The sequence below is a fragment of the Canis aureus genome, chromosome 34, assembly GCF_053574225.1.
Source record: "Canis aureus isolate CA01 chromosome 34, VMU_Caureus_v.1.0, whole genome shotgun sequence".
NCBI classification, from domain to species: domain Eukaryota; kingdom Metazoa; phylum Chordata; class Mammalia; order Carnivora; family Canidae; genus Canis; species Canis aureus.
Window position 1 is genome coordinate 23,758,491 of NC_135644.1, and position 22,757 is coordinate 23,781,247.

A 22,757-nucleotide genomic window follows, 5' to 3' on the forward strand; every position below is an offset into this window, starting at 1 on the left:
GGAGCCAACCTGAAAGTTCCCAATGGCAAAAGCTGGAACAATTTGAGCAACAAAATAAGTAATATAGTATTGTATTATAACCCAGTGTATAAAATAAATATACATGAGTGAGTCCATATTGATATAAGTAAATGCCCGGATAAATAGGTAAATGGGAGAGAACAGATATGTCTTTCTTAAAGAATTTTTCAAATAACATATATAAATACTTCTTCCCTCCCAGGAAGTAGAGCCTCCTCTCTTGACCTAATGACTTGCTTCCAAAAAATAAAGTATGTAAAGAATAAAATAGTAACTTTACAGTGGAGAAACCTAGCAAACATTTTTCTAATCGAATCATCAAGATTAACATAATCAATGTAAGTCATGTTGATATCATATACCACTGATAGGATGTAATAAGAAAAGCACGTCACCTCTGTGATGTTCTTCCTAAAATCACATAATCCCAGTCTAATCATAGGAAAACATCAGACAAACCCAAATCGAGACACATTCTAGAAAATATCTGACTCATATTTTTCTTTTTTTTTCTTTTTCAAGATTTTTTTTTTTTTTTTTTAATCTAGCTAGCTAACTATCTGACGTGGAGGAGCAGAGGTTTTTTTTTCTTTTTAAACATTTTATTTATTTATTCATGAGAGACAGAGAGAGGCAGAGACATAGGAGAGGGAGGAGCAGGCTTCATGCGGGGACCCCCATGTGGGACTCCATCCCAGGACCCCACCCCGGGATCATGACGTGAGTCAAAGGCAGATGCTCAACCACTGAGCCACCCAGACGCCCCTAACTCATACTTTTCAAAACTATTAAGATTATTTAAAAAAAAGAAAAGAAAAGAAAAGAAAAGAAAAGAAAAGAAAAAAGAAAGAAAAAAAAGAAAAGAAAAGAAGAAAAGAAAAGAAAAGAAAAGAAAAGAAAAGAAAAGAAAAGAAAAGAAAAGAAAAGAAAAGAAAAAACAAGGAAAGAGGCTCCTTAGAGGAGACTAAGGAGACATAAATACTAAATACAATGTGGCATCCTAGATGAGATCCCAGACAGAAAAAGAGCACAAGTGGATAAACTGGTACAACTTAAAGAGAGTTCGCAATGTAGTTGAGATTGAATATTAATTGAAATTAATATGTCAATATTTGTTTCTTAGTTTTGACAAATGCACCATGTATGATGTTAGAGGAAACTGGGCAAAGGTTATATGGAGACTCTATATCTTTGCATCTTTTCTGTAAATATCAATTTATTCCAAAATAAAAAGGTTAGTTTTTTAATTTGTTAGACTTGAATAATAATAAAGACAAATATATGTCTCATAGCACCACAAAAAAGTCTAATTAGGTTAAAGATCAAAACTTTTTGGATGCCTGGGTGGCTCAGAGGTTCAGCGCCTGCTTTCAGCCCAGAGCACGATCCTGGAGACCCAAGATGGAGTTCTACATCAGGGTCCCTGCATGGAGCCTCTTTCTCCCTCTGACTGTGTGTCTGCCTCTCTCTCTCTGTGTCTCTCATGAATAAATAAATAAAGTCTTTTTTTAATTTTAATATTATATACAAAGAAATTATATTTCTGAGCTTGAGTTAAATACAAAAAGCAAAAATTGACAAAAATATTAATAAATTTGACTACATCACAATGAAACACTTCTATAGAAAGAATACCACAAGTAAATAGGCAAAACTTGAAAAATAAAATGTGTAGTAATTAACAGACAAATATTAGGATCTCTAAGAATTTTTTTAGAAAAAAGATAAAATCTTTTTTTAAGTGGACAAACTTCACAGAGGAAGAAATGAATAACAAACTTAAAAATATAATCTAAGGAAATACAAATTTTAAAAAATTATTAGATTGGCAAAACAAAAATTTTTACATTACGTTTAGGAGAAGGAGAAGGTTTTTATTTAGAACAAAAACCTCTAAATAACAATATTCTAAGGAAATAGAAATTTTAAATGATCACATATTTTAACCCATTAAATTGGAAAAACAAAGTTTTTATATAGTATTACATCTGGCAGAAGGCATAGGTTAACAAAAATCCCATAGAATACAAAAAATTTGGATTAGTCAATCCAAAGCATAATCTTCTCAGCATTTATTAAATCTTTAATGCTAATAGACACCTCAGTACCTACTCTAGAAAATATACACACATTTTTACTGACACACTGTTTAAAAAGGGAACAAATTTTGAAAACAACCTAACAGGAAATAGTTACATAGACTATGTAATATGCAATAGATGAACAATGAGGTAGGTTGTCTAACATGCAAAGACCTCCAAAACATTGCTTAAATAAAAAAATAATTTATGTAATATGCGACAGATGAATAATGAGGTAGATCGTCTAACATGCAAAGACCTCCGAAACATTACTTAAATAAAAAAATAATTTATAAAGGAAATAGCACAATGTCATTTTCAGAAACACGCATAATGTCATGTATTATCCATGGGAATGTAAAAGGTCTAGCATGCTCACCAAACTGAAAACAAAGATTTATTCTGTGGAGAATGGAGGAGGCCAGGCGGCCAGGGTGGTGATCAGTTGAAACCTTAGATTCTGTTTTTTACAATCACATTAATTTTTAAAGCTTTAAGAATGTCTTATTTCTAAGAACATTTTAGTCCTACTTATCAATTAGTAGAGTCTCAGCAATAACAATACTCTAATTAATATCACAATCTATCCCCTCAAAGTTCTTGCCAAGAAAGCAACAAGCTTATATGCAAAACTGAAATCCTCTGAGCCATGTCCTTAACTAATCTCAATGGCACATACTGTGTGTCTTCAATACATCTCTGGATGAGTAAGTGAGTGAGTAAACAAGTAGAACACATAAGATACCTGTTTTGGAAAATACAGTTGCAACCTCACCTGAGGAAATAATAAGGGAACTCTGACATTTCACAGAGTAACAGAAAAATGTTCATCAAGTTAAGATGTAAGGCATTTGAGTTCTGGTCCTGGTTCTGCCATTAGCTTATGACATGATGGTCAAATGTCTAACTGAACCTGAATTTGTTGATCCTACTTTCTAGAAAACAATGCGGCCTGTACTATTTACTTCAGAGATACATTGGAGGAAGAGACAGAAATGAGGTCGTAGATACAATAATATTTTGAAAAACTGCATAGATGCTATTGTAAAAGAACTGAAGGGCTTTAAAAAAAAAAAAAAAAAACAGTCATCATGCTGTTTAGCTGGGTTGGTATCATTGCTCTGCCCCAAGTACAATTAGTGAAGTGGTCCGTGACACTAGACCCACTGCTCTAACCCAATCGTCCAATTTATATGATGCCTGGAGATGGAAAGAAGTCTTACAATGTATAAAATCCAGAAATAGGGATACCTGGGTGGCTCAATGGTTGAGCGTCTGCCTTTTATTCAGGGTGTGATCCCCTGGTCCCGGAATCGAGTCCCACATCAAGCTCCTCACAGGGAGCCTGCTTCTTCCTCTGCCTGTGTCTCTGCCTCTCTCTCTCTCTGTGTCTCTCATGAATAAATAAATAAATAAAAGCTTTAAAAAATAGAAATCCGGAAACAGGAATTACCTACATTCAAATTTTAAAGAAACTAAATCTAGAAAAAAACAGCTTGAAACAGAATTACTAAATGTCAATAATGTCTACTAATGCTTTCATTATTAACACAATAAACCTAAGTTTTCTTTTTTCTCTAACAAGAACACATTAGATAGCTAATCATTCGCATAACTATGCTGTGCTTACATCTTTTTCCAATTCTTTTCTTAGACAAATTAATTTATACATTTATTATAAATTGGCTTTGAAGTTAATTTCAGATTTTGGTGAATGTCTACACTAGTTTAAAAATATAAATTACTTTGTATTAAATGTTCTCAAGTATTGATCAAACAACATCCAAAAGTTCCTTTTATTATAGTCATGTACATTTAAAAAATGAGACCTGTACACTGATTTAGACCATCATCTTGATTATCAATTAATATTTCAAGTTCTTTCATGACTTAATTACCTCTGAATTGGACATGAAAATAAATATGTTCCTTGACAATCATCTTAACAGATGTTGAAATAATTGAAATTAGTTTAATTGTTTGAAGAATTGCAACACTATTAAATATGATAGGCATGTAAATGTTGCTAAATACTTGGTTCCAAGGGCATTTAGTTTCAAAGTTACATCAGAGTAATATGATTTCGCCAGGTGAAAGATCTATAATAGATTAAGTCTGCAATTAAGAAGCTCATGTATAATCATTCTAGAAAAAGAAAAGGTTGGGGGTTTTTATTTTTTTAAGATTTTTATTTATTTATTTAAGAGAGAGAGACACACAGCATAAGCAAGGTGAAGTTGCAGCAAGAAGGGAGAAGCCAACTCCCGTCTGAGCAGGGAGCCCAGGACCCCAGGATCATGACCTAAGCCGAAGGCAGACACAACCCACTGAGCCACTTAGGTGCCCCATGAAAATGCTGATTTTTAAAAAGTTGTTCTAAAATCTCTGAGCATAAAAGATATGCAACCCCTAATAATAGTACCTATTTTAGAACTGCGAATAAATTAAGAAAAAGTTAGAAATTATGATATCATAAAAGTCTTGTTACCTAACACATTAAAAATTCCAGAAACAATACATATAAAAATTAGGCAAAAGGAAGAATTCCAACAAATGTAATTTTTTTTATCATGGTGGTAGGCTTTCCATAAGCTTTTGTCAATATATCAAAAATAAAAATATCTGTGGTATTGCTTATGTCTAATTTTGGAGAAACTAATTTAATTTACAAGGGAGAAAGGATTTGGTAGCTAGTTTTACAGTATTATTAGCAGTGCTGATTACAAAATATATGTTTACTTATTTAGACATTTGAAAATATATCCTCCAGTCTCTTCTGATTCCCAAACTTCCAAATCAGTTAATGGTCTCTAAAAATATGAATTTGAGCTCTAACATGTATAGAAAGATTCCCACACTCCCTGGAATTATAATGTGAAAACTGTTAATTTAGTCTAATGTTTTCTGCTTTACAATATCAAAATGTTTCTCATATACTTTTGCTGCAAAATTCAAACTGGTAAAAACAAGCCAAAGAGAAGTTTTTGCATTTTTTTATTTTTAGCACCTTAAGAGTCAATTTGGTTTAAAGGAATTATTAAATTTAACTGTTAAAATTGAAGAACATCACAAAGAAATGTAGCTAGTGTTTAATGGGATTAAGCCAAGGGGTCTAAACAGAGAGTATTCTAAATTTTCATTAAAAGCCATAACTATACAGGCAAATAACATACTTTTTTTTAACTCAACACATGTTTTATGGAGTACCTCTACTATATGCCAGATCATGTACTAGGGATACAAACATGGTTCAGACGCATTCTAGTGTGGGGACAGACTGATGCCCAACTGTATTGCTAGCCTGATTCTTATGGAAACAATCAATTTATCCATTTAGCCACATTATAAATAGATCACAGAAATAACATGGACTTTTCAAAAAACCACTAGCATTAGGGACTAGCTTATCAAACTAGAAGTTTTGGGACACCTGAGTGGCTCAGTGGTTGAGCATCTCCCTTAGGCTCTGGGTGTGATCCCAGGGCCCGGGATTGAGTCCCACATCGGGCTCCCTGCATGGAGCCCGCTTCTCCCTCTCCCTGTGTCTCTGCCTCTCTCTCTCTATGTCTCTCATGAATAAATAAATAAAATCTTTAAAAAATAAGCTAGAAGTTTTATAAAATTTAGGGCAACAGTTAAATTTTATATAGAGTTAACTATTAAGTTAACTATTAAGCTTCTGTTGAACTTTTTTAAAAGCTTAATTCAATTCATAAAATAGTCATGTACATTAATAGAAGTTATCTCTATTGAATTGTATTATCACCTTTTCCTTGGGCTATTTCCTCTCCCTCTCCCAAAGGTAAATGCTTCCTAATATTAAAGGGAATATTCTATATAATTCAGGTGAACAAAAACGAATAAGATTTTTATAGTTTCCAAACACATTCTCTGCATTTGATAAATGTCCATTGCTCTTTATTTTGACTGGCTCTCAGATTTATGTAAAATTCTCTTACTTGGTTTTCAATTTGAATGTTCAGCCAAAACTAAATTCTTTGGGAATATTACATTTTCTAAAATCTTAACTTCTTGAAAACATAACCAAGTCCAAACAATACAATGTTTTCTTGTGCAAGCTTTATCCAAAATAATCAAAGGTGAACTCTTGTATCTTTATTCATATAATATAAAACCACTGCAGTGGCTTATCACAAAGGAATACGTAATTAGAAAGTCAAAGCAACATAAAATAATCACTAATCTACTTGTGAAAGGCTGAGGAGAAAAATCAGAGGGAGGCTAATCAGAATTAAAAGTTGTCTTCCATATACATATTCTCTTTATTAAGTTTTGTTTATACATATATGTTAGCTACAGGCAAATATTATCACGAGAGGTTGTGTGTTATAAAAAATAGTACATCTGCAATTTTTAATAAAATTTCCATCAAAGCCCATAGTTTCATTGAAGCATATAAAACTAAGCAAGAAAAAGTTCCTGGGAATTGCCAAATTTCTTCCTATACGTGGATGTAGATAAAGTGGGATGGCCATACCTAACCTGACAGGTACTCTTTTTCCATTTCCTTTTAAAAGAGAATTTATAGAGTAATACAGGATATCCATTTGTTCTGTGTTTTTGTAGATCCTATTTTTGTCTATTTGGCATCCATTAATCACAGGACTACGTGTGGTAACTACATTTTCCTATTTTCGATATTATTAATGATCTGGCATTTGGAGCCTTACAGTCTCAGGGAGAGATTACCCCTTTCAGGGCTAGCTAAATCCCAAAGATAACTAACAACTTGCCTACAAAATATATTTTTCATATACAAACCAACTAATCCCAAATCTATACCACCAACTTTCTCCTCATCTAACTCACACAACCAAACCAATAGTTCTCCTGCCCTAAATTATCCCAGGGCCAGGTACCAGACAACCAGAGACATTGATAGCCCAACACCCACCACCATTATTTAAACTAGGCAATTCTAAACTGTTTACCTGCTTTGCCTTGCCTTGCCTTTCCATATAATGGCTCTGGCCTGAACTTTTCCTTGCTTCTGTCTTCTACCATCTCATCAAAAGCTATCACTTCCCCTTGACCCTGCCATGGCATAGAGCAAGTCCCTCTTCAGAGACTTGTTAGTATAACATGGCTTTTTGGAGCCTCTCCTGTGTTATTTTTGCATAACTAAAACTTCCTACCTTTGGCCCACACCTCCCTATGCCCTCTTCTCCACATCCCCTAGCAACTACTCTTCTACTCTCTGCTTCTATGTATTTGACTATCTTAGATTCCACATATAAATGAGATCATGCAGTATTTGTCTTTCCATGTCTGGCTTATTTCACTCAGTATTATGTCCTCCTCAATTGTTTCTGAGTATTCAATTATTACTTCTAAAAATCAAATGGTCTCTAACTCTCCTGCCTAATCACTTACTGTGAAATGTTAGACAGATTAAGATCCATCTGTTTTTATCTTATTGTAACCTCACTGTCGTTTCAAATTGTGTTCTGAAAAGTTCCCCAAATCTTTAATGTATAAATTTTATGTTGTTTAGTTTGTGTGTTTATTTTGTCATTGAAGAATGGTCGCTAAGGATGGAAATTTTTGTTTTCCTCTGCTTCTCCTTTCTCCTCTTGTGACCACACCTGACTAATTATCTCATAAAAGGCCACAGAATACTGAAACTATTGATGTCATAAGATAATCTGAATTATCTTTGAGTCTTATTTATTTGTGCTCATCTTATTCTCCCTTTTTCATGGATCGTTTACAGAAAAACATTATTATCAAAACAGGGCAAAATGTTTCTTAAGCCCATGATTGGCATATTTTACTATACCTTCCTATGTAAGTGGAATCCTTGCTGCATTTCTTCAAAGGCAGAAAAGCTACTTGTTTTCCTTCTTCATTCTTATCTAATAGGAAGGCTGCCAAAAGGTAAGTAACGTATGTGAATCAATTAAAATTTTAGATGCATTAAAATATATGAACCATTCATGTATTAATGTTTGCATTAAAGTTCAATTGCATTTTGTGAAGCACCCTTGCTTCTTGTTTTCTAAATATGCAGGTACTTTTTGAGATAAATGTAAATATGTGTTTATGAAGTATTGAAACATAATCACCAGACTATTGTCTTATAGAACAATCTGCGATTCAATAAACTTTTGAAGCCTTTTCATTCCCATTTCAAGATATTTTCTGAACCAAAATAAACACCAGGAAAGTATATTTTTCCAAGAAAAATTGATTCTAATGTCAAAAGTTTTGATGTAACTTGAAAGTTAGATGGTAGAATTCATTCCAAAATATTTGACCTACTTGAAATCAAGAGAGCTACGGAGCTAACTAGATCCTTTCCCCGAGATACATCACTGTCCTACGGAATCAAAGATATAAGCCCTTTTTTAATCGGATCATCCAACCATTTCTAAAGATCCTGGGAGAAATCTGTTTAGATAAGAAAGCCATATAATCCAGGAGTCCTAGTCTAAAATATATAATGAATTTAAAGTATGTAAAAAGAAGTGGAATAATATTTTTAAATCATAAAAGAAAATAAGTGAAATTATAAGCTACTTGAAGCAATTCTATGAAAGGTTCATCTTTTTTAAAGCTGGGTTCAAGGTTGACCCAGCATGTTTTAAATGGATATACCAGGGCACCTGGGTGGCTTAGTGGTTGAGCATCTGTCTTTGGCTCAGGTCGTGATCCCAGGGTCCTGTGGGAGCCTGCTTCTCCCTCTGCCTATCTCCGATCTCTCTCTGTGTCTCTCATGAATAAATAAATAAAATCTTTTTTAAATAAATAAATAAATGGACGCACCATAGATAGAATTTCCTGAATTTTGTTTTGTTTTTTTTTTTTTTTTTTAGAATTTCCTGAATTATGAGAAAGCTTCACTGATCTTTTAAATGGACAAAGTTGATATTAAATTCATCATTCTGCATTCTTGTCCTCATAAAGATTTGACAAAATATTATATTACAGAAATGGTCTGTACTGTAAATTCCAGTTCCTTTCATTAGATTGGCACTAGTATCTAAACAGTTTCTAATATCAAGCTATGAGATAGCTTGATTTTAAGCTCAAGATTTGTTGTTGTTTAGCTCTTATGATAACCATTTATAATGGATATTTATGTTAAAGACTAAATAGAAAGTACTAGCTTACAATGCCAAGATAAATGTAAAACAATTACTGTTGTAGAACTATTTACCGAATTATTTGATTTAAAGTAAATTAACCCTAATCTCAGTTCTTAAAAACTAATTATATTTTTCAAGCCACATAAACATAAAAAGAATTATTAAATAAGAGAGTTATTAGCACAGTCCAAATTATCATGTTTTATTTAAGTAACAACATATAGGAAGGCCTAAAATTTTTACTTTTGTCAGGTTTGTCATCTATCAGGGTCCTCAGGTAATTCTTCAACATGGTTTTGGTGACATGAAAGGTCCTGGATGGTTCAAATAAGAATAACAGTCTCTTCTTAATGAGTGATAAAGATGAAAGTTCTGTACAAGAGAATCATCCTAATGCAACAAATAAAACCTGACTGCCTATCATAAACTAATAATCAGTAAGGCTGAGAAAAAGAATAAGACACTGAAACACCTTATGAATTAGACCTTTCTGAACTTCAGTCTATTTTTTTTTATTTTAAAGAATATCTGTGGTTTTGAAGAAGTAGGGGTATGATTTCATTCAAAGATGACCCAAAATTTTCATGGCCAAAATGGTATCTAGTATGGATCTACAATAAAGGGGTTAGAGTTTCATATCTTCACTGTACAAAGGAGTCCTGTATAAAAAAAGATAAGCTAGTGACTATAAGCAGCATTTCAGTAATAATCTGAATAAAGGAACAAATTGAAGAATTTTCCAAATAGTTCAACGTTCTTCTGAACTGTGATTTAAAAAAAAAAAAAAAAACTTCATATAGAAACACTACCTAAAGTTGGAAATGGAATACAGAAGAAAGTGTTAGCAAAATGTTGCCAATTGTCAACATTTTAAAAATACCTGTGAGGTTTCTAGTGCAAATAAAAACTGGTTATATAATCTTTCTGGAAGGAATTTTGGCAATATTTATACATAGCCTTAAAAATTGGCCTAGTAGCTCCTTGAAGAAATGACCCATTCCAGGGCTGAGGCAGAAAAAATAAAAGAGGACCCTGGAAAATCTTAATGCCAGACACTAAGGAAGTGCTCAAAAAAGAATGAAAGCATGCTGAAAGGATAAGAGCCAGTTGAAGGAGCTCCTAATGTCCAAAGATGAAAACTTTTCAGCAACAAAATTGGAATTGAGATGGCCCACAGAATAAAATAAATCTCTCTGAGTCCATACTGAAATAAGCAATTGAATGAATAAATGGAGAATAAGTGACAGCTCGTTCCTACAGAAAAATCCGACTTTCTGCATGCAGAATGAATGAAACAGAAAATCACCAATATGCAAATACCACAGTAATAAATAAGTAAAAGCAGGAAATAGTCAATGAAGAATGCTAAAATTTGTGGACAAAAGGCTGAGGAATAACAGGACATTTGCCATAGTCTTCAAGTATCTCCCCCAAGATATCCATTATTACAAAGGGGAGATTATTAATTTTACAGTAGAAAACCCATCAGACACCTCAGTAATCAAGGTTAACATCCCCAAAAAGACATCATCTATCTCCTGCTATAACTCACTGAGAAGGAAACATCTCTTTAGTGGTATTCTTGGCAATAAATGCATAACCCCAATCTCATTATGAGAACCTCACAAACATAAATGGAGAGATAATCTACCAAAAAAAATAGCCCTGTACCCTTCAAGAGTTGCCAAAGTTATGAAAAATAGAGAAATACTGAATGATTCACAAATTGGAGATGATTAAATAGACATGATATCTAACACACAAAATGGGATCCTGGAACAGAAAAAATGACAAGAGTCCTTTGACACTCTAATAAATACTGTGGTTTATTTAGTAGAATTGTACTAATTATGTTCATCTCCTTTTGCTTATTAACTACAATTATGTAAGATGTTAATATTATGGCAAAGTGAATGAAAAGTACATGGGAACACTTTGTACTATTTTTGCAATTATTGTGTAAGTGCAAAATTTATCTCAAAATAAAAAGCTAAAAAAAAACAAAATTAATGCTTTCTTTTATATTTACTTTTCTATGTTTTCTTACCTACTCTAAAAAATAAGTATTAATTTTAGAATTAGGAAAAATGTATTTTATTAAGTTTACCAGATTATATTATTGGCTTGTATAATATTACTGTCAAATGGATATATTAAGGTATTAAATAAGCAATATTAAATAAATAATTCATTATTGAATTAGCTATGCATATTGGGTATAAAAATCTTTGGTGCAATTATTTGCAATCAAAGGAGAATATTATTCCAATACTCATAACAATGATAGCTACCATTTTTGAGTAATTACTCCGAACAGTATAACTCATATGTAAATATGTATAATAATTACACACTTTATGTATATACATAATATGTACACAATTGAATGTGTATACATATTATGTACATACATACATAATTATGTACATAATTTATTGATTCTCATGAGCCTGTGAGGTAGATATTATTATTGTTATCATTCCTATTTTATAGGTAAGAAAAGTGAGGCTTTGAACAGCTGGGAAATTTGCCAAAGCTGGCATACATACTTAATTGAAACAGTTGGAACTGTCTGACTCCAAAGTTTAAGCTCTTGACAACTGATGCCTACTAGTGTTGCTGCTTAGTATATTATCCACTATATGTTTAAGAAGGATTTGTATGCACTTGGCTGTCTTAGAGAGCAGCACAAAATTATGTGAAATTGATTCCACTTTTAAGAATCTAGCACTCTGGGGATCCCTGGATGGCTCAGAGGTTTGGCGCCTGCCTGCAGCCCAGGATGTGATCCTGGAGTCCTGGGATCAAGTCCTACATCAGGCTTCCTGCATGGAGCCTGCTTCTCCTCTGTCTGTGTCTCTCCCTCTCTTTCTCTCTCTCTCTGTGTCTCTCATGAATAAATAAATAAAATCTTTTAAAAAAAGGAATCTAGCACTCTAAGAAAACATTTATATGTATGTGTATTTATATATGAGTAAAGGTAATTTTATATACACATATAAATTGCAAAGTGATACTAATATGTAACAAATGCCAAATGAGCAAAATGAGTAGCAAGGATTTTGTAATCCATTATGATTTGTAAAAAATAGTTCTCTTTATTTTTTTTGCAAGATTTGGTCTTCTAGCATTCCCACAGCTAAGATAATTCAGACAAACTATAAGTTTTCAGCTAATTTTTTAAAGTAAATATTCTCAAACTTCAGTGCACATAAGAATAACCTAGAGCATTTTTATATTTCTTGTTTATTGGGACCACCTCCTTGATATTCAAGGCTTCAATGACTAAGGCCCAGAACTTACATTTTTAATGAGCCCTCCAGATGATTCTCATGCAGGTGTTTCTTGAGTTTAAAGTTTCAATAACAATCCCTTCATTTAAGAGAAAAAAAATATATCTTCTGGAAGTGCTCTGTAATATTATATAATATCAGATTTTTTGGAAGGCATTTATATCATAACATTATTCATTAATAAAACAAGAAGTACATGATACGCACTTAAATAACAAATTATATTATATATTAAGTCTATGTCTTGATGTTTACATGTTTTTCCATTTTTAAACACAATCTTGTTTCTGCACAAATCCAAAGAGTTTGGATAGGCTTATTCCAAGAGCAGCTTAAATACCAACAGAAAATCACCTCTGTACTAACGTAAGGAACAGAATGAATCTAACAATAATGAAATGTGCTTCAGCAGCAGAGCTATGTTTTGACTCCATCTGGTAGTTGTTATATACCTAACTACTTTCTATGGCACTTGCTTTCTGGAATGTGCCTGGATAAGACTATGTTATCATCTTTGATATCAAAGCCACATTAACAAAAAAAAGTCATTAGGAAGCAATCACTTTCTCTAAAATCTTGGTTTCTCAGAATAAGCAAGAAGAAGCATAGGTACAAATAAGTGTTGGAGGCACTCCAGCAACCTAACACATTCAATATGCAATGAGAAAATTCTTCTTAAAAAAAAAAACTTGTTTATGAGATCCTTGTGCATAATTTTCATGATGAATGATCAAGTCTTGATACTGATATATCAACTTTATCACTAAGTCAAAACCATACCAAGTCCTTGGCTATAATACATTCTCACTCTATCCCACTCAATCCCGTAGTTTAATCTCTATTTCCATCCTCTTAGAAGACTTCTGGAGTCCTGAACTATTTGGAAATGGCCTACGCTTAACATAGGGACTTGTATGTAAATGGTATCCAGAATTTTTTGTGTCATCCTTGATATAGTACATAGGAGATATAGTACATAGAAGTCCTCACTAAAAAAAATAAAACTACAAAACATTGCCATAAGAAATTATTTAAGATGTAAATACATAGAGAGACAGTCCATATATATGTTTAGGAAGACTCAATATTGCCAAGATGGCAATTCTCCCCAAGTTGATCTGTAAGTTTAAAATAATCTCTATCAAAATCTTTGCAAGGTTTTTATAGAAATCCATAAATAGATCCTAAAATTCATATGGAAATGCAAAGGACCTAAAATTGCCAAACAATTTAGAAAAATAAGAGCAAAGATGAACATTTTACTATAAAACTTCAATAATCAAGACAATGGGGTATTCGGGTAAGGAAATGCACATGGATAAACAGAATAGAACTCAGAGCCCAGAAAAAATAACCTTCTACTGATAGTTACTTTCAACAAAGCTGCCAAGAAAACACAATGGAAAAGGTGGCCTTTTCCACAAAAGGTGCTTGGGCAATTAGCTATCTACACTCAAAGAATTTAGATTCTAATCTCACACCATACACAAAAATTAATTCAAAATGGATCGTTGAACTACATGTATGAACAGAAACTATAAAACACCTAGGAAAAAACATACAATAAAAAAATCTTTGTAAGCGTGGTTTAGGCAGAGTTCTTAGATTCAATACCAAAACCAAAATCAATAAAAGAAAAAACATAAATTGCACTTTGTCAAAATTAAAAACTTTTGTATTCTAAAAGTCACCATTAAGAAAGTTAAGACAAGGGCATCCCTGGGTGGCTCAGCGGTTTAGCGCCTGACTTCGGCCCAGGGTGTGGTCCTTGAGTTTCTGGATCGAGTCCCATGTCAGGCTCCCTGCATGGAGCCCGCTTCTCCCTCTCCCTGTGTCCTGCCTCTCTCTCTCTCTCTCTCTCTCTCTCTCTCTCTCTCTCTCTCTGTGTGTCTCATGAATAAATAAAATCTTAAAAAAAAAAAAAAAGGTTAAGACAAGACCAGACAGTGAGAGAATATTTGCAAATCATATTTCTGACAAGGAAGTTGTATCCAATACATATATATAAAAGAAAACTCTTATAAGTCAAGAAGACAACAAATAACCAATTTGAAAATGAACAAAATATTTTAATAGACATTTCATCAAAGAAGATCTACAAATGGCTAACAAGCACATAAAAAGATATTCAACACCATTAGTGCTATAGACTGAGTGTTTCTGTTTCCCCAAAATTTGTATATTTTGGGAATATATATTTGAGGGAACCTAACCCTCAAAGCCTTGGTATTATAAGGTAGGGCCTTTGGGAGATGATTAGGTCTTTAATAAAAGAGGCCCCAGAGAGCTCCCCTCCCCCTGTGCCATGTGAGAACATAGCTGAAAGATGGCCATCTATATAAACCAGGAATAGGCTCTCATCAGATACTAAATCTGCTGTTCCTTGATCTTGGACTTCATAGCCTCCAGAACTGTGCAAAATACATTTTTGTTTTTAATAAACCACCCAGTCTATCGATTTTGTTATAGTAACCAAAATGGACTAAGACAATTAGTCATTATGAAAATGCAAATCAAATCACAACAGCATATCACTTCGCACTCATTAGAATGACTAGTCAAAAAAGAGAGACAATATCAAGTGTTGGCAAAAATGTGGAGAAGCCAAAACCCTTATATTATGGTACAGCTGGTACATATAAAAAGGCACAACCTCACTGAAAAAGAGTCTCACAATTTCTTTGAACATTATAAATAAACTCATTATATGATCCAATAATTCCACTCATAGGACTCCACCCAAGAGAAATGTAAATATATGTCTACACGGAGACACACAGCATGAAAATTTATAGCATCATCATTTATAATAGCCAAAAGTTACAAACTATACAAATGACCAAACTCTCAATAAGCAAAATGTCTCTCATCCATACAATGTAATACTCCCCAGTAATAAAAAGGAACAAACTTCTGATACACGCTACAACATGAATGAATGTCAACAATGGTTCACTTCAGTGAAGACAGCCAGATGCAAAAGACTGCCTACTGCAATTCCACTTATATTAAATGTCCAGAGAAGCCAAATCTACAAAGGCAAAAAGCAAATCAGCAAAATGTAGATTAATTATTGAATAGGGTCAGAAGTGGATGTTAACTACACATGGGCTAGAAGAAGCTTTGGGGGATGATAAGATGTTCTAAAATGGATTGCAGTGATGGTTGGTCAGCTCTGTGAATTTACTGACAATCACTGAATTGTGCACTTAGAATGGGAGCATTTATGATATATAAATTACATGTATGTATATATTATGATATGTAAAAAAATCTCCTTAAGCATCATAAGATCTAAGAAGAAACATACTTTGAAAATCACTATAAAATGATTGATAATGAATAGATGTTTTCTTTGGAGTTTGACTTATTATAAACTATAGTAACATAATAACTATATGAGGCTAAACCAACAATGACCTTAAGTGTTGATAACACAAAGTAAGGTATAATGGGGAAAAAAAGTATTTTTCTAGAAACTTAGTTGTTTTGAATTTTTTATGTTAAATTTTAAAGTGTATTATGAGAAAGTTCAGAAAAATGATTTGAAGAAGAAAATAACAATTTGACCCAAGTTAGATAGTTCTCTTCCTCTCTTGTACTTAGGATATGCTATCTACTCTCTTAACTCATCTTTGAAGATAAATTCCAAAAGACCCCTAGGTCTGCAAATAGTTTACGGAAACCTTGACCAACCTCAGCATTGTCTTGACAAAAAGAATAATTTTATATTAGAGACTATCTAGGGTGTGTATATATGTATATATGTGGCGGGGTGTTGTAAATTTTCATGAATATTCCATTTGCCCTCTTCTTGATTTTTTTTAAGATTTTATTTATTTATTCATGAGAGACACAGAGAGAGGCAGAGACACAGGCAGAGGGAGAAGTAGGCTCCATGCAGGGAGCCGGATGTGAGACTCGAACCCGGGAACCCGGGATTGATCATGCCTGAGCCAAAGGCAGGCACTCAACCACTGAGTCACCCAAGCGTCCCTCCCTCTTCTTGATTTATATAAATATGACTTATATAAGAGTATAAGTGGCTCAGCGGTTGAGCGCCTGCCTTTGGCTCAGGGCATGATCCCAGGGTCCTGGGATCAAGTCCTGCATCAGGCTCCCTACAGGGAGCCTTCTTCTCCCTCTGGCTATGTCTCTGCCTCTCTCTGTGTCTCTCATGAATAAATAAATAAAATCTTTACAAAAAAAAAAAAAGAATTGCTTAGATCCTCAACTTTTTCTCTGTTAGTGATAATGATTAAACAATAACTTATCTTCTTTGCAATTTTTTTAAGTAAAATTCAACATTTTGCAAGATACAATTTAGTATTATTCAGTGTTTATACAAACATCACTACTATGTAACTCCAAAATATTTCCATCACTCAAAAAAGAAACCAGTAGATGTTAACAATCACTCTCCAATTTTGTCCCAGACCCTGGCAACCGCTAATCTACTTTAGTCTCTAAGGATTTGCCTCTTCTGAACTTTTCATATAAATGGAATCATGCAATGTGGCCTGCAGTGCCTTACATTTTATAACGTCCTATATCATAGCGCTTTTGCTTTTGAAGATGTAGATGAGAAAGCCCATTTTATAATGGTCTTCCTTTTTTTAATTGACTCTGATTAAAAAGAAAAGAGTTGCTTTTTAATTAGATACAATATTCTCAAATCCTAACTCAGTATTTATTAGCTATGTGAACCTGGGTAACTTACTCAATTTTCTCAGGCTCAGTTTCTTATCTGTAAGGCTGGATAACATTAGCAACCTTTCAGGATTATCATGAACACTAGAGATGTCTGTGCTTAATGTGAACCTGAGCAGTATCTATTAGTACTGAGCAATATCTATTAGACAAATCATAAAGATTGTCTAATTACCATCATGATTTTAATCTGGCACTCAGATATTTACTCTATGCTACAAGAGGGACTATACAAAGGTGGAAAGTATCAAGAGACTTGGACTCTAGGCCATGCTCTGACATTAACTAGTATAAGCAGAATGCCCTTAAATACATCTTCTCTTCTCTCTGGCGTCCAGTTTCACCTCGTGTGAGTTAAGGAATTAGTCCAAAATATGCAATTGAACTCTATAGTCCTTTTCCGACTAAAACATTTATGGTTCCATCAAATAGATGCATTAAATACTGGTTATTGCCTTATTCTAAATATAAACAACATACCCCCAAGGAGTATCTGAAACAACTCTTTTAAGTAGGACATATATTAGAATTTTAACTTACATTTATTTTATCTAAAAATAAATAAAACTTAACTAATATTACCATACAGATTGAAAGTGGTATCTTCATAGAAAGTCAAATGATCAAATGTCATGTACCCTGGGTATGAGAAAGGAAGGCTGGATTTCTCTACACAGAAGTGTTGAGAGTGGCATCCACATTTCCCCATTCACCTGAAGCATCGCTCTAGGTGCTATAGTCCACGTCCAGTTTAGACTTCTGAAGACTCTAAAGAAATGCCTTAGAGTTGTGATTATTTTTTTGGCCATGCTCACTGACTCTATGTGAGTTCCAGACCTTTGTCCAGACCTTTTTCCAGATATTTTCTAATTCTCCATCAAAAACTACCTCACTTCCTCATCTGACCTCAATACTGTCATAAACTTAATACTTGTAGGCTTTAGACCCTACCACTCATTAGCAGCTTTGACATCCTGTACATATATTTAATTTTATAGTCACTCACCATTGTAGAGTGATAATTCAAGTTACAAGGGGGAAAATGAGAATTGATTTCTTATACTGCATCTTGCTCTCTATGTATTAGCATGAGAGTATGTTTTCTTTAAATTAGTATTATAATCTAAATTACAATTCACGTAAAATAAAAATATTAATATTATGTAGCCAACCTAGGTATTATTTTTGTTACTTGGACATTTTAGTCCCATTTCTCTTTCCCTAATTTAATAATATAGAGGTTTTTCATAACTTTTTTTCACAAAGCAATAAACTGGGCCATTTGGAAATCCAGAATTCACATTTTAAAAGGTGCTATATTCCCCCATCTACTATATACCAGCAAATTACCTTTAAAAAGTGATCTTCAGTTCCATACCTCAGGACAGTTTTATAAGCAAGTTAAATTTAAAATAAATTCCTTTTAGGACATCGGAATTTCAGAAGGGGTCCAACATGGAACCACTACAATATCATCCAAAATAAATGGCATGAGATAAAAACATTTGTTGTAAAAATATTCTCTTAGGAGTCTCTTCCATGCTAGTAATTTAAAGATTGTCAGGTTACTACTAGAAGCCAACTCAACACCGAAAGTGAAATATATGAAGTCCTATGCAATATCCTAAATTCCTGCCTTCATACTTTCAAAAGATTGGTTCTATCTTTACTAAAGTGGTACCACTATCATTAGTATTACATATAGTCTCTGTATCTACCTGTGTCAAACAGCTTATAACAGTGATTAAATATTTGAGGAGAAAACAGTAGATTCTCTCAAAAAGTTAAATTAAGCTCTAGCTCTAGACTAGCTAGATTGTGAGCCCCATGTGGGCAGGGTTTTTGTTCATCTTGTTCATTGCTATATTCCCAGCCTCAAGAATATGTTTGGCCAACAACAGGCTTTTAATAAATGAAAGAATCTTCTATCACAGCTTGATCCATAGCTTCCGACAAAACAGGTGCTATCAAAGCCAGACTGCATTCTGGGCCTAGAAGAACTGAATATCCTAACCCTTAAGAGTGACAAGAACCTCTAAAATGCAAAGATGCCCTGCTTAACAAAAGAAAATTATCTTTAAAGCTCCCTGGGGAGGACTGAGAAAAAAGGAAATATGTCAGGACCTCTTCCTTCACTCACACCCTTAAAATGTACTTTATACACAATAAATGAAGGCAAACCTGGGAGACTTAAAAGGAATCTTTTTCTCCCTTTCCTCCCTATTAGCAGCTAACTTTTATTCAGAACTTACTAAATGACAGATACTTCACACAGGTTATTTGATTCAGCCCTTACAAAACCCAAGAGATATGTACCATTCCCTTCCCATTTTTCAGTTGAAGAAAGTAAAGCTTACCACTTCCCTGAGATAAATAAATAGCAGTGCTAGGACCTACTAGACTATGTTTTTAAATACTATGCCATATTGCCTCTTACATAATTATTTGCAAAGTCATCTGATTAATTTTCTAAAACAGAATCCAAAGCCATTTCTTCCTTTCTCTTCCAAGTATAAAAACTCCAGTCCAGGATCTGATTATGATAAGCCTGATTAATAATGTAATGTAAAAAAAAAAAATAGTGCTTTTTTTTTCTGAACTAGTTTCAGGAGACCTATATTCTAGTCCTGGCTTCAATACTATGTGACCCTAGACATGTTATTCCAGTTCCCTGTGCCTCAAGTTCTCATTTTTAAAATTTAAATTAATAAAACCTGTTTTACTTAACATGATTGTTTTAAAAACTAAAAAAAAAAATGTATAAAAGCAATTGGAGAAGCTGAAAATACTATATAAGTATAAAATTAGGCCAGTAATTCAGCATCCTTTCTAGTCTCTCAAGTTTATTTTTCATATAATGAACTGCTGGCATGATCTCTTTTTTTTTTTTTTGTCATTAAACTATGCAACTTTGTAACTATTCTGTACAAGCCATTATACACATAAAATGCAATCTTTGACTCTTCAAAAATTTCCACCAGATTGATTATTAATCTCCTTTTCTGGTCAAATTTGTATTTTCTCTATTCTCTTAAGCTACACTCTGATTACCCCTCTAGCCCAATAATGTTGTCCCCTTCTAAATGTCTCCAGTTGATCCTCATTTCATCCCAAGCCCTTTAAGTGTTACCTACAAGTGACAGCTCATATGCCACATCAAACTGACTTCAGCCTGCTTTTCTAGGACAACTTCCAAACCCCTTTCCTCTCAAAAAAAGGAAACGTTTTTTTCCCTATATCTTAACCTTTTCTGAATCTCCATCCATCAATTCCTATGCATAGTCCCTTCCTTTTATTCAAAGAAGGATGATTCTCTGATATGCTTTCCATCCTTCATTCTGAATACCCACAGGATCCTAATTTATGTATCTATTCAAGTTTGGGAAGATAGATAAATCTTTTACTCTCATTTTTACAAAACAAATCTACTTTGATCCCTAAAGGAATGTCTCTACTTTTAAGCAGACAGACTAATTGATATGCTTCTTCTTTTTTCCCCCTCACTGCCCCTGCTCTTCATTTAGGCTCCATTCCTGGTGGTGATGCCTGCATCCTTCCCATCCTCCTGCTCCCTCCCGGCCCAAATCTAGCGTCCTGAGGAGAACTGAGCATGCTCAGTAGCCACAGCCAATTCCGGGATGCAAACTGGCATCTTTTGCAGATTTTGAGCCCAGCAGGAGAGGTAAGGCCCTAAAAATACAGTGGCCCAGCATTTGCCCACTCCCCCTGAGGTATCATTTGATGTAAAGATGTGTTCAAAGCCTAGGAATGGACTTGGAAATGGACAGCTTGCTGCCAGTCCCTAGCCTGCAAGGTGGGTCACCAACCTGAGTAACAGACAGCTGAGAACAGCCCCTCTTTCTGATTTGGTGCAGGGAGGAGATGTCTGCTGCTCTGAGCTGTGATAGTGCTGATAGATGGCTGAAAGCTTGCATTTGGCATCTCTGTTGCGTCAAGAAAATACTGTTGTTGTTGTTGTTGTTTTCTTTTTTTCCTTGAACACAGCAACATCAGCTGCTCCCGGCTGAGAAAGATGTTGCCTGAAGAGCTACAAAGTCTGTGAGCCAGCCAGAGAGATTGTGGAGAGGATAAGCAAACCAACTACTTACCCAAGAATTAGATCGAGGGAGGTGTCTGAAGACCCAGAAATAAACAGGCTTTTTCTAAATGACAACTCAGGAGCCTCTCATATATTCAAAGCTGAATTGTCTGCTGGTCCCCCCAAGATGCACACCTCCTTTATATGTGAACTATGACACATTTCCTTTTAAGAGAGACTGACAGAAAACACACACACACACACACACACACACACAATCCTCCTGTTCTCCTTTCCCCTGGTTTCTGCAGACTAAATCTCTAGAGCTGCAACAGCAGCAGATTCCCTTACCTCACTGCCAGGGGGATGAGGCATAGGGAGAAAATTTAGCATGAATGGAATATGATTTTTAAAAAGTGGGGGAGGGGGTTTCTTTGCAGGGTCTTCAGCCTCCACTGAACAGCCTGAGAAACACAGAGGCAGAAACAAGCAGGACGAGAGACACACAGCTGCCCCTGCTGCTAAAACCCAGCCATCTCCTCCAACAGCAGCAAACATGAGACATTTCATCACCGTAGTGCATCCATATTGAGAAGAGGGGGGGAAAATCATGTGCTTTGCGTTATGCATTTCAGTCACCCGAGATGGGAGGAGACCCCTGTCCATATGCCGAGGGAGCCATCCACCACCCCAAGTGCGATCACCCTAGCCGGCGACCGCTTGCCTGACAGGTTTCGCAGCAAACGCGGTTAATCTGTGACAGCAGGTGGTCTCTTACCGTAGGCAGCAGCGGCTCCATTTGAGCTCCCTGGTCTTTAATCTCCATGTCCTGTAATGCCTCTGGAATAAGCACCCTCCTCTGCAGTGTCTTCAGTGTCCTACACCCGGCCCGGCACTCGCTCTGCTTAGTATTCGGATCAGGTACCTCTGAAGCAGGAGGAGGTTGCACACTCCAACTCACCAGAGTCACATGGCTCCTACTCACTCGGGCTGCCGGCCAGGTTCTGCACTGAACGCCTCGGATCCCCGGGCCGGGGACAGAGATCTCCCAAGCCCTGTGTCACTGCCCACACCTGGCTGCTGCTGTCAAATACAGCCTGCAAAGCCGCAAGTCTGGTGGGCGCGAAGGATCTCCCCCAAGAGCTAACTTCCCATACAGACTGGTCCAGGGTGGACTCCAACCAGCTCAGCCAGGTCTTAACAATCTGAGGCAATTCACTGCATTCCCAGAACCTCATAGGACACATTATTCAAATAAAAGGATGTTAGTAAGGGGTACTAAATGTCCCGCTCTGAGCGCAGAAGGTCTTTAAAAACAGAGGACATCAAAATTGATACGCCTTAACTGAGACTCAACTATGCATTAACAAAAATCCCATAAGTCATGGTTGACTCCATAAGAATTGGGCAGACAGGTACTTGCAATACTTTAATTATGAGAGACTTGGTAAGTCACGCACTATCACAAATAAAATACATTTTTCAATGATTTCCCAACAAAAAT

At 34.8% G+C, this 22,757-nt stretch overlaps 1 protein-coding gene and 1 long non-coding RNA gene across 2 annotated transcripts in view; one reads left to right on the forward strand and one right to left on the reverse strand.

Annotated features, from left to right (window-relative positions):
* Positions 1-22,326, reverse strand: part of SLC4A10 (solute carrier family 4 member 10) — a 284,739-nt gene extending 262,413 nt beyond the window's left edge. Inside the window, exon 1 of the mRNA XM_077883538.1 lies at positions 22,032-22,326. Coding sequence (XP_077739664.1) covers positions 22,032-22,079 — 48 coding nt within the window. The 5' untranslated portion in view covers positions 22,080-22,326. The remainder of the gene's footprint in view (positions 1-22,031) is intronic.
* LOC144304724 (uncharacterized) lies at positions 7,759-21,450 on the forward strand. Its single transcript, XR_013371702.1, has 3 exons — positions 7,759-8,000; positions 20,739-20,896; positions 21,220-21,450. It is a non-coding gene; the product is annotated as an uncharacterized LOC144304724 (long non-coding RNA).
* Positions 22,327-22,757: the final 431 nt, after the last annotated feature.